The 16005-nt window shown below is 41.6% G+C and overlaps 1 protein-coding gene across 1 annotated transcript in view; it reads left to right on the top strand.

Annotated features, from left to right (window-relative positions):
* Positions 1-4979: 4979 nt before the first annotated feature.
* The window catches only part of LOC138978942 (carboxypeptidase B-like), a 52643-nt gene continuing 41617 nt past the window's right edge, over positions 4980-16005 (top strand). Inside the window, exons 1-7 of the mRNA XM_070351757.1 lie at positions 4980-5122; positions 6315-6417; positions 10049-10127; positions 11531-11664; positions 12276-12396; positions 13273-13377; positions 13778-13879. Of these exons, the coding sequence (XP_070207858.1) occupies positions 6344-6417; positions 10049-10127; positions 11531-11664; positions 12276-12396; positions 13273-13377; positions 13778-13879 (615 nt within the window). The 5' untranslated portion in view covers positions 4980-5122; positions 6315-6343. The remainder of the gene's footprint in view (positions 5123-6314; positions 6418-10048; positions 10128-11530; positions 11665-12275; positions 12397-13272; positions 13378-13777; positions 13880-16005) is intronic.

Raw genomic sequence — 16005 nt, 5'->3', positions numbered from 1 at the left:
GAAAGTGTATCTAGGGGGATTCTAGTGGCAAGTGATCGTTGGAGATACATGCATCTCATGAATACTAACAGTCAGAGGAAAGTGTATCTAGCGGGCTTGTAGTGGCAAGTGATCGTTAGAGAAACATGCATCTCATGCATACTGATAACAGTCAGAGGAAAGTGTATCTAGTGGGCTTCTAGTGGCAAGTGATCGTTAGAGAAACATGCATCTCATGAACACTAATAACAGTCAGAGGAAAGTGTATCTTGGGGGCTTCTAGCGGCAAGTAATCGTTGGAGATACATGCATCTCATGAATACTAATAACAGTCAGAGGAAAGTGTATCTTGGGGGCTTCTAGCGGCAAGTAATCGTTGGAGATACATGCATCTCATGAATACTAATAACAGTCAGAGGAAAGTGTATCTTGGGGGCTTCTAGCGGCAAGTAATCGTTGGAGATACATGCATCTCATGAATACTAATAACAGTCAGAGGAAAGTGTATCCAGGGGGCTTCTAGTGGCAAGTGATCGTTGGAGATACATGCATCTCATGAATACTAATAACAGTCAGAGGAAAGTGTATCTAGGGGGTTTCTTGTGGCAAGTGATCGTTGGAGATACATGCATCTCATGCATACTAACAGTCAGAGGAAAGTGTATCTAGGGGGTTTCTTGTGGCAAGTGATCGTTAGAGATACATGCATCTCATGAATACTGATAACAGTCAGAGGAAAGTGTATCTAGGGGGCTTCTAGTGGCTAGTGATCGTTGGAGATACATGCATCTCATGCATACTAACAGTCAGAGGAAAGTGTATCTAGGGGGTTTCTTGTGGCAAGTGATCGTTAGAGATACATGCATCTCATGAATACTGATAACAGCCAGAGGAAAGTGTATCTAGGGGGCTTCTAGTGGCAAGTGATCGTTGGAGATACATGCATCTCATGCATACTAACAGTCAGAGGAAAGTGTATCTAGGGGGTTTCTTGTGGCAAGTGATCGTTAGAGATACATGCAACTCATGAATACTAATAAGAGTCAGAGGAAAGTGTATCCAGGGGGCTTCTAGTGGCAAGTGATCGTTGGAGATACATGCATCTCATGAATACTAATAACAGTCAGAGGAAAGTGTATCTCGGGGGCTTCTAGCGGCAAGTGATCGTTGGAGATACATGCATCTCATGAATACTAATAACAGTCAGAGGAAAGTGTATCTCGGGGGCTTCTAGCGGCAAGTGATCGTTAGAGAAACATGCATCTCATGAATACTAATAACAGTCAGAGGAAAGTGTATCTAGGGGGCTTCTAGTGGCAAGTGATCGTTAGAGAAACTTGCATCTCATGAATACTAACAGTCAGAGGAAAGTGTATGTAGGGGGCTTCTAGTGGCAAGTGATCGTTAAGAGATACATGCATCTCATGAATACTGATAACAGTCAGAGGAAAGTGTATCTAGGCGGCATCGTGTGGTAAGTGATCGTTGGAGATACATGCATCTCATGAACATTTAGTGCGAGAGTATGATATGCGTGAATAAAAAGGCATGGAATTGATAAGTATGTCAATATCCGCTCCACCCCCCGCGTGTTAGGGGGAAGAATTTACCCGATGCTCCCCAGCATGTAGTAAGAGGCGACTAACGGATTCTGTTTCTCTTTTTACCTTTGTTAAGTGTTTCTTGTATAGAATATAGTCAATTTTTGTAAAGATTTTAGTCAAGCAGTATGTAAGAAATGTTAAGTCCTTTGTACTGGAAACTTGCATTCTTCCAGTAAGGTAATACATTGTACTACGTTGCAAGCCCCTGGAGCAAATTTTTGATTAGTGCTTTTGTGAACAAGAAACAATTGACAAGTGGCTCTATCCCATCTCCCCCCTTTCCCCGTCGCGATATAACCTTCGTGGTTGAAAACATTTTTTTTCAACTCAACTCAACTCAACTCAACTCAACTCAACTCAAATTTTATTGTCTTCAATTTTCACATAGAAGAATTTGTCTTGCGCTTGGGATTAAGACATAGGCAGAAAGTAAGAGTATAACATATAAAAACAGCATTCATATCACATTTCATGTATCACACACAGTAATCACTAGTATAGGCCTAGGCCTACAGATATCACATTGTCCCTGTATCACACATGCAAATAAATAGTATCACATTTTCCACGTATCACACACAATATATACATTACATAACATACAGCAAGTTTCCATCTCCCGCGCCCCCCCCCTCCCACACATACATATCCTCGCACGTGCGTCGACTCCATACAAATGACATCATCAGTCCATTAACTAAAATGCACAGTGACTAGTAGAGGGTACATGATACACAATACGTGCTCAACTAGACCTGCTAACTAAAATAATAACAGAGACAGAAACAAGAACATGTTAAACACCAAATAAAGAAAGAAATGTCCGCTCCACACGAAAGTACTAAACTTAAAAAGATACATGCATCTCATGCACACTAAGTGCGAGATTATGACAGGCGTGAATAAAAAGACATGGATATAAACTTGGCCAAAAAATTATTGCAACACATTTCAAACCCAAATTAAAGCATCAATCCCCGTGTCATTTTATTAAAACTGTTTATGCCAGTTACGGCCGTTCACTGAACCTTCAGGATCATCTTTTGGATTACATTTTTCTTGTACATGGATCACGTGACCGCCGCTCAAGTAAGGGTACCCTCAAAATCGACCAGACAAAAACGGAAGAGCCGAATGAAAAATCGACAAAAAAATAACAATTGACAAAACTTTGCAACTTTGACATACGAGAAGAAAGTCAAACCAATGATCTACCCTGAACAGATTGTTTTGTTTAGCTATCTTGCGTATTTTGTGTGCTATCCTATTCCTATTCATGCAGGGTTAGGGTTACATGCCCTAACCCTAATTCCTATGTATGTGTGTGTGTGTGTGTGTGTGTGTGTGTGTGTGTGTGTGTGTGTGTGTGTGTGTGTGTGTGTGTGTGTGTGTGTGTGTGTGTGTGTATGTGTGCGTGTGTGTGTGTGTGTGCAGAGCGATTCAGAGTAAACTACTGGACCGATCTTTATGAAATCTTACATGAGAGTTCCTTGGTATGATATCCCCAGACTTTTTTTTTTTCGTTAAATGTCTTTGATGACGTCATATCCGGCTTGTTGTAAAAGTTTAGGCGGCACTGTCACACCCTAATTTTTTAATGAAATTTATTGAAATTTTGGCCAAGCAATCTTCGACGAAGGCCGGACTTTGGTATTGCATTTCAGCTTGGAGGCTTAAAAATTAATTGATGACTTTGGTCATTAAAAATCGGATAATTGTAATTTTTTGTTTGTTTGTTTGCTTAACGCCCAGCCGACCACGAAGGGCCATATCAGGGCGGTGCTGCTTTGACATATGACGTGCGCCACACACAAGACAGAAGTCGCAGCACAGGCTTCATGTCTCACCCAGTCACATTATCCTGACACCCGACCAACCAGTCATAGCACTAACCCCGTAATGCCAGACGCCAGGCGGAGCAGCCACTAGATTGCCAATGTTAAAGTCTTAGGTATGACCCGGCCGGGGTTCGAACCCACGACCTCCCGATCACGGGGCGGACGCCTTACCACTAGGCCAACCGTGTGAAAATTGTAATTAAAATTATATTTTTATAAAACGATCCAAAAATAATTTCATCTCATTCTGCATCATTTTCTGATTCCAAAAACATATAAATATGTTATATGCGGATTACAAACAATCTCTGAAAATTAAAAATATAACAATTATGATTAAAATTAATTTTACATTTTTTTCTTATTCCTTGTCGGTTCCTGATTCCAAAAACATATAGGTATGATATGTTTAGATTAAAAACAAGCTCAGAAAGTTAAAAAGAATAGAGATAAAGAAAAGGGTGCTATTCTTCTCAGCGCAACTACTATTTTTACATACTTGACTAAATGTTTTAACATGGAGGGGGAATCGAGACGAGGGTCGTGGTGTATGTGTGTGTGTGTGTCTGTGCGTGTGTGTGTGTAGAGCGATTCAGACCAAACTACTGGACCGATCTTTATGAAATTTGACATGAGAGTTTCTGGGAATGATATCCCCGGACGTTTTTTTCTTTTTTTCGATAAATACCTTTGATGACGTCATATCCGGCTTTTTGTAAAAGTTGAGGCGGCACTGTCACACCCTCATTTTTCAATCAAATTGATTGAAATTTTGGCCAAGCAATCTTCGACGAAGGCCGGACTTCGGTATTGCATTTCAGCTTGGTGGCTTAAAAATTAATTAATGACTTTGGTCATTAAAAATAAACGATCCAAATTTACGTTCATTTTATTCTTCATCATTTTCTGATTCCAAAAACATATAAATATGTTATGTTTGGATTAAAAACAAGCTCTGAAAATTAAAAATATAAAAATTATGATCAAAATTAAATTTTTGAAATCAATTTAAATACACTTTCATCTTATTCCTTGTCGGTTCCTGATTCCAAAAACATATAGATATGATATGTTTGTATTAAAAACACGCTCAGAACGTTAAAACGAAGAGAGGTACAGAAAAGCATGCTATCCTTCTCAGCGCAACTACTACCCCGCTCTTCTTGTCAATTGCACTGCCTTTGCCACGAGCGGTGGACTGACAATGCTACGAGAATACGGACTTGCTGAAAAAATGCAGTGCGTTCAGTTTCATTCTGGGAGTTCGACAGCTTGACTAAATGTGGTATCTTCGCCTGACGCGACTTGTTTATGGGTATCATCACAAAAAAGGCTGAACTTTAGTAATGACTTGGTGGATTGCTTTGAAACTTTCAGAATATTTTACCAACATACGAGAGATGTCAGTGTTCATGAGATGCATGTATCTTTTTTTTGCAATAATATTTTGGCCAGGTTTATGTCAATGTCTGCCCAACACGAAAGTACTCAACTTAAACAGAGACATGCTAAGGAGGGACAATACTATTTAGTGATTGGCTTTTCTTGTTGTTGGCCGGCCACTTTATGGTTGTAAACTGACATACGGCGCCCCTATGACGTGTCTATCAGCTGAAGGTCACGTGGCCACGGAGGCTATATAAGGACCGTACTCCAAGGACTCAGGTTGACGTCGCCCTGAAGTCAAGGAGAACGTTAGAGGTAGGACTGTGAGATTGTACCGCCCTGTCTGTCTGCCTGTCTGCCTGTCTGTCTGTCTGTTTGTCTGTTTTTCTGTCTGTCTGTCCTACCAATTTAAATTGTATACGACAGGAGTTACCTCCTGTCCTTGAGAAAGTTTGATATAATTGAGTAGATTGTCCGGTTAATTTTTTCTTTGTCATTTCTTCTCCTCAAAGGAGTAATAGAGGGTCTCTAATATCTCTGGTACTCTATGTGCTTGCTATAGGTGAACGCTTGGCACTGAACTGGCCTTGCACTATAAAGGCTATATTCAATAACAAAAAATAAGGGAGGTTACAAGAAAACAATGAATCAAGAAACTAAAACCCAGGCGCACATTTGCGTGTCCTAGGCAGTGGTTGTTTTTGTAAGACGTGATAGTGGATTGTTCATGTTACAATCAATGATTGGTTGCGTTTCTAAGACGTGATAGTGGATTGTTCAGGTTACAAGCACTGATTGGTTGCTTTTCTAAGACGTGATAGTGGATTGTTCAGGTTACAAGCACTGATTGGTTGCTTTTCTAAGACGTGATAGTGGGTTGTTCAGGTTACAAGCAATGATTGGTTGTTTTTGTAAGACGTGATAGTGGATTGTTCAGATTACAATCACTGATTGGTTGCGTTTGTAAGACGTGATAGTGGATTGTTCAGGTTACAGGCAATGATTGGTTGTTTTTGTAAGACGTGATAGTGGATTGCTGAGGTTACAATCAATGATTGGTTGTTTTTGTAAGACGTGATAGTGGATTGTTCAGGTTACAATTAATGATTGGTTGCTTTTGTAAGACGTGATAGTGGATTGTTCACGTTACATGCAATGATTGGTTTTTTTTGTAAGACGTGATAGTGGATTGTTCACGTTACAGGCAATGATTGGTTGTTTTTGTAAGACGTGATTGTGGATTGTTCACGTTACAGGCAATGATTGGTTGTTTTTGTAAGACGTGATAGTGGATTGTTCAGGTTACAAGCACTGATTGGTTGCTTTTCTAAGACGTGATTGTGGATTGTTCACGTTACAAGCACTGATTGCACAGAAGCGCTGTTTGTTACAACAAGTCCTACCTGCTGTTACAACGTTCCCCGCGTAGTTTGCCGAGTCTATCTCACACCTGATGTTCTCGTCTTGTTCTCAAGTGGTCATGGTTGTGATGTTCATTCTGTTTCAGTCGGACGTCAACAGTGAGAGTTAGACACGATGAGACTTATTTTCCTTCTCTGTCTGCTTCAAGCAGTTCTCTTGAAAGCTGATGAGAGGGTCACGTACCGAGGGTAAGTGTTGGTGGTAAGTTAGAGACAGGGTAAATGTTGGTGGTAAGTTAGAGACAGGGTAAGTGTTGGTGGTAAGTTAGAGACAGGGTAAATGTTGGTGGTAAGTTAGAGACAGGGTAAGTGTTGGTGGGTAGTTAGAGACAGGGTAAGTGTTGGTGGTCAATTATGAGACAGGGTAAGTGATGGTGGTCAGTTAGAGACAGGGTAAGTGTTGGTGGTAAGTTAGAGACAGGGTAAGTGTTGGTGGGTAGTTAGAGACAGGGTAAGTGTTGGTGGTAAGTTAGAGAGAGGGTAAGTGATGGTGGTAAGTTAGAGAGAGGGTAAGTGATGGTGGTAAGTTAGAGACAGGGTAAATGTTGGTGGTAAGTTAGAGACAGGGTAAGTGATGGTGGGCAGTTAGAGAGAGGGTAAGTGTTGGTGGTCAATTATGAGACAGGGTAAGTGATGGTGGTCAGTTAGAGACAGGGTAAGTGTTGGTGGTAAGTTAGAGACAGGGTAAGTGTTGGTGGGTAGTTAGAGACAGGGTAAGTGTTGGTGGTAAGTTAGAGAGAGGGTAAGTGTTGGTGGTCAATTATGAGACAGGGTAAGTGATGGTGGTAAGTTAGAGACAGGGTAAGTGTTGGTGGTAAGTTAGAGACAGGGTAAGTGTTGGTGGTCAATTATGAGACAGGGTAAGTGATGGTGGTAAGTTAGAGACAGGGTAAGTGTTGGTGGTAAGTTAGAGACAGGGTAAGTGTTGGTGGTCAATTATGAGACAGGGTAAGTGATGGTGGTAAGTTAGAGACAGGGTAAGTGTTGGTGGTAAGTTAGAGACAGGGTAAGTGTTGGTGGTCAATTATGAGACAGGGTAAGTGATGGTGGTAAGTTAGAGACAGGGTAAGTGTTGGTGGTAAGTTAGAGACAGGGTAAGTGTTGGTGGTCAATTATGAGACAGGGTAAGTGATGGTGGTAAGTTAGAGACAGGGTAAGTGTTGGTGGTAAGTTAGAGACAGGGTAAATGTTGGTGGTAAGTTAGAGACAGGGTAAGTGTTGGTGGTAAGTTAGAGACAGGGTAAATGTTGGTGGTAAGTTAGAGACAGGGTAAGTGTTGGTGGTAAGTTAGAGACAGGGTAAGTGTTGGTGGTCAATTATGAGACAGGGTAAGTGATGGTGGTAAGTTAGAGACAGGGTAAGTGATGGTGGTAAGTTAGAGACAGGGTAAGTGTTGGTGGTCAATTATGAGACAGGGTAAGTGATGGTGGTAAGTTAGAGACAGGGTAAGTGTTGGTGGTAAGTTAGAGACAGGGTAAGTGTTGGTGGTCAATTATGAGACAGGGTAAGTGATGGTGGTAAGTTAGAGACAGGGTAAGTGTTGGTGGTAAGTTAGAGACAGGGTAAGTGTTGGTGGTAAGTTAGAGACAGGGTAAGTGTTGGTGGTCAATTATGAGACAGGGTAAGTGATGGTGGTAAGTTAGAGACAGGGTAAGTGTTGGTGGTAAGTTAGAGACAGGGTAAGTGTCGGTGGTCAATTATGAGACAGGGTAAGTGATGGTGGTAAGTTAGAGACAGGGTAAGTGTTGGTGGTAAGTTAGAGACAGGGTAAGTGTTGGTGGTCAATTATGAGACAGGGTAAGTGATGGTGGTAAGTTAGAGACAGGGTAAGTGTTGGTGGTAAGTTAGAGACAGGGTAAGTGTTGGTGGTCAATTATGAGACAGGGTAAGTGATGGTGGTAAGTTAGAGACAGGGTAAGTGTTGGTGGTAAGTTAGAGACAGGGTAAGTGTTGGTGGTCAATTATGAGACAGGGTAAGTGATGGTGGTAAGTTAGAGACAGGGTAGGTGTTGGTGGGTAGTTAGAGACAGGGTAAGTGTTGGTGGTAAGTTAGAGACAGGGTAAGTGTTGGTGGTAAGTTAGAGACAGGGTAAGTGTTGGTGGGTAGTTAGAGACAGGGTAAGTGTTGGTGGTCAATTATGAGACAGGGTAAGTGATGGTGGTAAGTTAGAGACAGGGTAAGTGATGGTGGTAAGTTAGAGACAGGGTAAGTGATGGTGGTAAGTTAGAGACAGGGTAAGTGTTGGTGGTAAGTTAGAGACAGGGTAAGTGATGGTGGTAAGTTAGAGAGAGGGTAAGTGATGGTGGTAAGTTAGAGACAGGGTAAGTGTTGGTGGTAAGTTAGAGACAGGGTAAATGTTGGTGGTCAATTATGAGACAGGGTAAGTGATGGTGGTAAGTTAGAGACAGGGTAAGTGTTGGTGGTAAGTTAGAGACAGGGTAAGTGTTGGTGGTAAGTTAGAGACAGGGTAAGTGTTGGTGGTAAGTTAGAGACAGGGTAAGTGAGAGACAGGGTAAGTGATGGTGGTAAGTTAGAGACAGGGTAAGTGATGGTGGTAAGTTAGAGAGAGGGTAAGTGATGGTGGTAAGTTAGAGACAGGGTAAGTGTTGGTGGTAAGTTAGAGACAGGGTAAATGTTGGTGGGTAGTTAGAGACAGGGTAAGTGTTGGTGGTAAGTTAGAGAGAGGGTAAGTGATGGTGGTAAGTTAGAGAGAGGGTAAGTGATGGTGGTAAGTTAGAGACAGGGTAAGTGTTGGTGGTAAGTTAGAGAGAGGGTAAGTGTTGGTGGTAAGTTAGAGACAGGGTAAGTGTTGGTGGTAAGTTAGAGACAGGGTAAGTGTTGGTGGGTAGTTAGAGACAGGGTAAGTGTTGGTGGGTAGTTAGAGACAGGGTAAGTGTTGGTGGTAAGTTAGAGACAGGGTAAATGTTGGTGGTAAGTTAGAGACAGGGTAAGTGAGAGACAGGGTAAGTTTGTTTGTTTGCTTAACGCCCAGCCGACCACGAAGGGCCATATCAGGGCGGTAGTTAGAGACAGGGTCTAGGCTTAGGGTTAACTTGTATACTGTGTAGGTGTCTACTAGTGTAAGTGTTTTTTGTTTGTTGTTCACCTGTGTTCCATGTGCATGTTTACAGGTATGAAGTGATGTCAGTGTTTGTTATTCACCTCTGTTCCATGTGCGTGTTTACAGGTATCAGGTGATGTCAGTGTTTGTTATTCACCTGTGTTCCATGTGCGTGTTTACAGGTATCAGGTGATGTCAGTGTTTGTTATTCACCTGTGTTCCATGTGCGTGTTTACAGGTATCAGGTGATGTCAGTGTTTGTTATTCACCTGTGTTCCATGTGCGTGTTTACAGGTATCAGGTGATGTCAGTGTTTGTTATTCACCTGTGTTCCATGTGCGTGTTTACAGGTATCAGGTGATGTCAGTGTTTGTTATTCACCTGTGTTCCATGTCTGTGTTTACAGGTACCAGGTGATGTCAGTGTGCGTGTTTACAGGTACTCGGTGATGTCAGTGTGCGTGTTTACAGGTACCAGGTGATGTCAGTGTGCGCGTTTACAGGTACCAGGTGATGTCAGTGTGCGTGTTTACAGGTACCAGGTGATGTCAGTGTGCGTGTTTACAGGTACCAGGTGATGTTAGTGTGCGTGTTTACAGGTACCAGGTGATGTCAGTGTGCGTGTTTACAGGTACCAGGTGATGTCAGTGTGCGTGATTACAGGTATCAGGTGATGTCAGTGTGCGTGATTACAGGTACCAGGTGATGTCAGTGTGCGTGATTACAGGTACCAGGTGATGTCAGTGTGCGTGTTTACAGGTACCAGGTGATGTCAGTGACAGCAGGATCGCAGGATCAGGTCGACACTCTCAATCAGCTGCAGGACGACAATCCTGAGGTGAGTGTTTGTTTTGTTTACACAGAAAGACAACGGTGCCTTGTTGGTTAGGCATGAGGTGAGTGTTTGTTTTGTTTACACAGAAAGACAACTAACCCTTGTTGGTTAGGCATGGGGTTAGTAGTTTGTTTTGTTTACACAGAAAGACAACGGTGCCCTGTTGGTTAGACATGGGGTTAGTAGTTTGTTTTGTTTACACAGAAAGACAACTAACCCTTGTTGGTTAGACATGGGGTTAGTTGTTTGTTTTGTTTACACAAAAAGACAACGGTGCCTTGTTGGTCAGGCATGAGGTAAGTGTTTGTTTTGTTTACACAGAAAGACAACGGTGCCTTGTTGGTTAGGCATGAGGTGAGTGTTTGTTTTGTTTTGACAGAAAGACAACGGTGCCCGATTGGTTAGGCATGGGGTTAGTTGTTTGTTTTGTTTACACAAAAAGACAACGGTGCCTTGTTGGTTAGGCATGAGGTGAGTGTTTGTTTTGTTTACACAGAAAGACAACGGTGCCTTGTTGGTTAGGCATGGGGTTAGTTGTCTGTTTTGTTTACACAAAAAGACAACGGTGCCCTGTTGGTCAGGCATGAGGTAAGTGTTTGTTTTGTTTACACAGAAAGACAACGGTGCCCTGTTGGTTAGGCATGAGGTGAGTGTTTGTTTTGTTTACACAGAAAGACAACTAACCCTTGTTGGTTAGACATGGGGTTAGTTGTTTGTTTTGTTTACACAAAAAGACAACGGTGCCTTGTTGGTCAGGCATGAGGTAAGTGTTTGTTTTGTTTAAACAGAAAGACAACGGTGCCTTGTTGGTCAGGCATGGGGTTAGTAGTTTGTTTTGTTTACACAAAAAGACAATGGTGCCTTGTTGGTCAGGCATGGGGTTAGTAGTTTGTTTTGTTTACACAAAAAGACAACGGTGCCTTGTTGGTTAGGCATGGGGTTAGTTGTTTGTTTTGTTTACACAGAAAGACAACTAACCCTTGTTGGTTAGGCATGGGGTTAGTAGTTTGTTTTGTTTACACAGAAAGACAACTAACCCTTGTTGGTTAGACATGGGGTTAGTTGTTTGTTTTGTTTACACAGAAAGACAACGGTGCCTTGTTGGTTAGGCATGGGGTTAGTAGTTTGTTTTGTTTACACAGAAAGACAACGGTGCCCTGTTGGTTAGGCATGGGGTTAGTTGTTTGTTTTGTTTACACAGAAAGACAACGGTGCCCTGTTGTTTAGGCATGGGGTTAGTTGTTTGTTGTCCAGTGGACTAAGACAACGGTGCCCTGTTGTTTAGGCATGGGGTTAGTTGTTTGTTGTCCAGTGGAATAAGACAACGGTGCCTTGTTGTTTAGGCATGGGGTTAGTTGTTTGCTGTTCAGTGGACAAAGACAACGGTGCGTTAAATTGGTGTGCAGGTGGTGTTCTTTGGTCAGCCAGCAATATCGCGCGACACGGAGATGGCGGTACCTCCCCAGCTGGTGGCCCAGGTTGTGCGCACCATGAAACAGACACAGCTAGTGGTCACCCTCGTCTCTGGTGACATGCAGGCGTGAGTGTTGCATGGTTGTTGTTGTTGTTGTTGTTGTTGTTGTTGTTGTTGTTGTTGTTGTTGTTGTTGTTGTTGTTGTTGTTGTTGTTGTTGTTGTTGTTAGGGTGTTGTTGTTGTTGTTGTTGTTGTTGTTGTTGTTGAACTGTCACTGTCTGTTTGAGAGACATGGACGCCGTAATGTCAGAGAACTAACCCTAATTGTCTGTTTCAGAGACATGGACGCCGTAATGTCAGAGAACTAACCCTAACTGTCTGTTTCAGAGACATGGACACAGTGATGGCAGAGAACTAACCCTAATTGTCTGTTTCAGAGACATGGACACAGTGATGGCAGAGAACTAACCCTAACTGTCTGTTTCAGAGACATGGACACAGTGATGGCAGAGAACTAACCCTAACTGTCTGTTTCAGAGACATGGACACAGTGATGTCAGAGAACTAACCCTAACTGTCTGTTTGAGAGACATGGACACAGTGATGGCAGAGAACTAACCCTAACTGTCTGTTTGAGAGACATGGACACAGTGATGGCAGAGAACTAACCCTAACTGTCTGTTTGAGAGACATGGACACAGTGATGGCAGAGAACTAACCCTAACTGTCTGTTTCAGAGACATGGACACAGTGATGGCAGAGAATGAACAGAACGAGCTGCTGAACAACAGGTCCGGTAGAGTGTTGAGAAATGGCCGTTACTCCCCCCCTCACAACGTCTACTATAGAATGGATGACGTAAGCAGTTCATTGTGTGTGATACAATTCATCCTTGGTTCATTGTGTGTGATACAATTCATCCATAGTTTATTGTGTGTGATACAACTCATCCTTAGTTGATTTTGTGTGATAAAATTCATCCTTAGTTCATTGTGTGTGTTACAACTCATCCTCAGTTCATTGCGTGTGATACAATTCATCCTTAGTTCATTGTGTGTGATACAATTCATCCTTAGTTCATTGTGTGTGATACAACTCATCCTTAGTTCATTGTGTGTGATACAATTCATCCTTAGTTCATTGTGTGTGATACAACTCATCCTTAGTCCATTGTGAAGGGCGATGGTAGTCTCCCTGTCACACTAGACAGCATAATGACTAAAATGGCCAATGTATATATCTAGCGGTACTCAGTCATGTCTAAATGGTTGACAGGTAGACAGCATAATGACCAACCTGACCAATGTGTAGACAGCATAATGACTAACCTGGCCAATGTATATATCTAGCGGTACTCAGTCATGTCTAAATGGTTTGCATAATGACCAACCTTGCCAATGTATATATGTAGCGGTACTCAGTCATGTCTGATTGGTTGACAGGTAGACAGCATAATGACCAACCTTGCCAATGTATATATCTAGCGGTACTCAGTCATGTCTGATTGGTTGACAGGTAGACATCATAATGACCAACCTGACCAATGTATATATCTAGCGGTACTCAGTCATGTCTGATTGGTTGACAGGTAGACAGCATAATGACTAAAATGGCCAATGTATATATCTAGCGGTACTCAGTCATGTCTAAATGGTTGACAGGTAGACAGCATAATGACCAACCTGACCAATGTATATATCTAGCGGTACTCAGTCATGTCTAAATGGTTGACAGGTAGACAGCATAATGACCAACCTTGCCAATGCATACCCAGACCTGGCGGTACGCAAACAATTGCCTCTGATGAGTGAGCTGGGAAGGAACATTTACTATCTTGAGGTACTCATGTGTTTTTGTCGCGTGTGCTAGTGCATTTGTGTGCCTGTTTGTGATCACAGCGCGTGTTGTACATGTGTGTACCTCACCTGTTTGAGATCCCAGCGCGTGTTGTACATGTGTGTACCTGTTTGATTTTTCTGCGTGTTTGTGTTCCCGGCACTTTTGCGCGCGTGTGTGTGTGTGTGTGTGTGTGTGTGTGTGTGTGTGTGTGTGTGTGTGTGTGTGTGTGTGTGTGTGTGTGTGCGTGCGTGCGTGCGTGCGTGCGTGCGTGCGTGCGTGCGCGCGTGTTTGTATTGGGGGGGTGTGTGTGTGTGTGTGTGTGTGTGTGTGTGTGTGTGTGTGTGTGTGTGTGTGTGTGTGTATGTATGTACTTATGCACATTGCTATTGACTGTTGGTAGCTGGGGACGGCCGGCTCCAACAAACCCGTCATCTTCATTGAGGGCCTCGCGCATGCCAGAGAATGGATTGTTACAGCTTCACTCATATACTCCATCGACACCGTAAGTCATTTGTACTTCTACATAACATAACATTTTGTACAGTGCAATCACACAAATATCAATACATAACCCATTGCACTTTGAAACAGTATCACAAACACACAAATATCAATACATAACCCATTGCACTTTGAAACAGTGTCACAAACATCAATACATAACCCATTGCACTTTGAAACAGTGTCACAAATATCAATACATAACCCATTGCACTTTGAAACAGTATCACAATCACACAAATATCAATACATAACCCATTGCACTTTGAAACAGTATCACAATCACACAAATATCAATACATAACCCATTGCACTTTGAAACAGTATCACAATCACACAAATATATATACATAACCCATTGCACTTTGAAACAGTGTCACAAACACACACGCGGACACACTAACCCTAACTTTAAAATACACATTGCACTATAAAACAGTATCACAAACACACACGCGGACACACACACGCACTTTAAAATACACATTGCAAGATAATACATTTTGACAAACATACGCACTCACGTGCGCGCGCGCAACAGACATGCGTTAAGAACTATGTACAGTACATGGGGGAAAAATGACAATCACGAACTACGTGTGTATTGTTTATACAGATGCTGTCTAACTGTGTGTGTATTGTTTATACAGATGCTGTCCAACTACGTGTGTATTGTCACAGATGTTGTCTTACTACGTGTGTATTGTTTATACAGATGCTGTCTAACTGTGTGTGTATTGTTTATACAGATGCTGTCTAACTGTGTGTGTATTGTTTATACAGATGCTGTCTAACTGTGTGTGTATTGTTTATACAGATGCTGTCTAACTACGTGTGTATTGTTTATACAGATGCTGTCTAACTGTGTGTGTATTGTTTATACAGATGCTGTCTAACTGTGTGTGTATTGTTTATACAGATGCTGTCTAACTGTGTGTGTATTGTTTATACAGATGCTGTCTAACTGTGTGTGTATTGTTTATACAGATGCTGTCTAACTGTGTGTGTATTGTTTATACAGATGCTGTCTAACTGTGTGTGTATTGTTTATACAGATGCTGTCTAACTACGTGTGTATTGTTGATACTGATGCTGTCTAACTGTGTGTGTATTGTTCTAACAGATGCTGTCTAACTGTGTGTGTATTGTCACAGATGCTGTCTTACTATGTGTGTATTGTTTATATAGATGCTGTCCAACTACGTGTGTATTGTCATAGATGTCTTACTACGTGTGTATTGTTTATATAGATGCTGTCCAACTACGTGTGTATTGTTTATACAGATGTTGTCTAACTACGTGTGTATTGTTTATACAGATGCTGTCTAACTGTGTGTGTATTGTTTATACTGATGTTGTCTAACTACGTGTGTATTGTGTGTACAGATGCTGTCTAACTGTGTGTGTATTGTTTATACAGATGCTGTCTAACTGTGTGTGTATTGTTTATACAGATGCTGTCTAACTGTGTGTGTATTGTTTATACATATGTGGTGTAACTACGTGTGTATTGTTTATACAGATGTTGTCTTACTGTGTGTGTATTGTTTATACAGATGCTGTCTAACTGTGTGTGTATTGTTTATACAGATGCTGTCTAACTGTGTGTGTATTGTTTATACAGATGCTGTCTAACTGTGTGTGTATTGTTTATACAGATGTTGTCTAACTGTGTGTGTATTGTTTATACAGATGTTGTCTAACTGTGTGTGTATTGTTTATACAGATGCTGTCTAACTGTGTGTGTATTGTTTATACAGATGCTGTCTAACTGTGTGTGTATTGTTTATACAGATGCTGTCTTACTACGTGTGTATTGTTTATACAGATGCTGTCTAACTGTGTGTGTATTGTTTATACAGATGCTGTCTAACTGTGTGTGTATTGTTTATACAGATGCTGTCTAACTGTGTGTGTATTGTTTATACATATGTGGTGTAACTGTGTGTGTATTGTTTATACAGATGCTGTCTAACTGTGTGTGTATTGTTTATACAGATGCTGTCTAACTGTGTGTGTATTGTTTATACAGATGCTGTCTAACTGTGTGTGTATTGTTTATACAGATGCTGTCTAACTGTGTGTGTATTGTTTATACAGATGCTGTCTAACTACGTGTGTATTGTT

The sequence above is a fragment of the Littorina saxatilis genome, linkage group LG10, assembly GCF_037325665.1.
Source record: "Littorina saxatilis isolate snail1 linkage group LG10, US_GU_Lsax_2.0, whole genome shotgun sequence".
NCBI classification, from domain to species: domain Eukaryota; kingdom Metazoa; phylum Mollusca; class Gastropoda; order Littorinimorpha; family Littorinidae; genus Littorina; species Littorina saxatilis.
The sequence above is the reverse complement of the archived record's forward strand: the minus strand, read 5'-3'. Positions and strand labels throughout refer to the sequence as shown.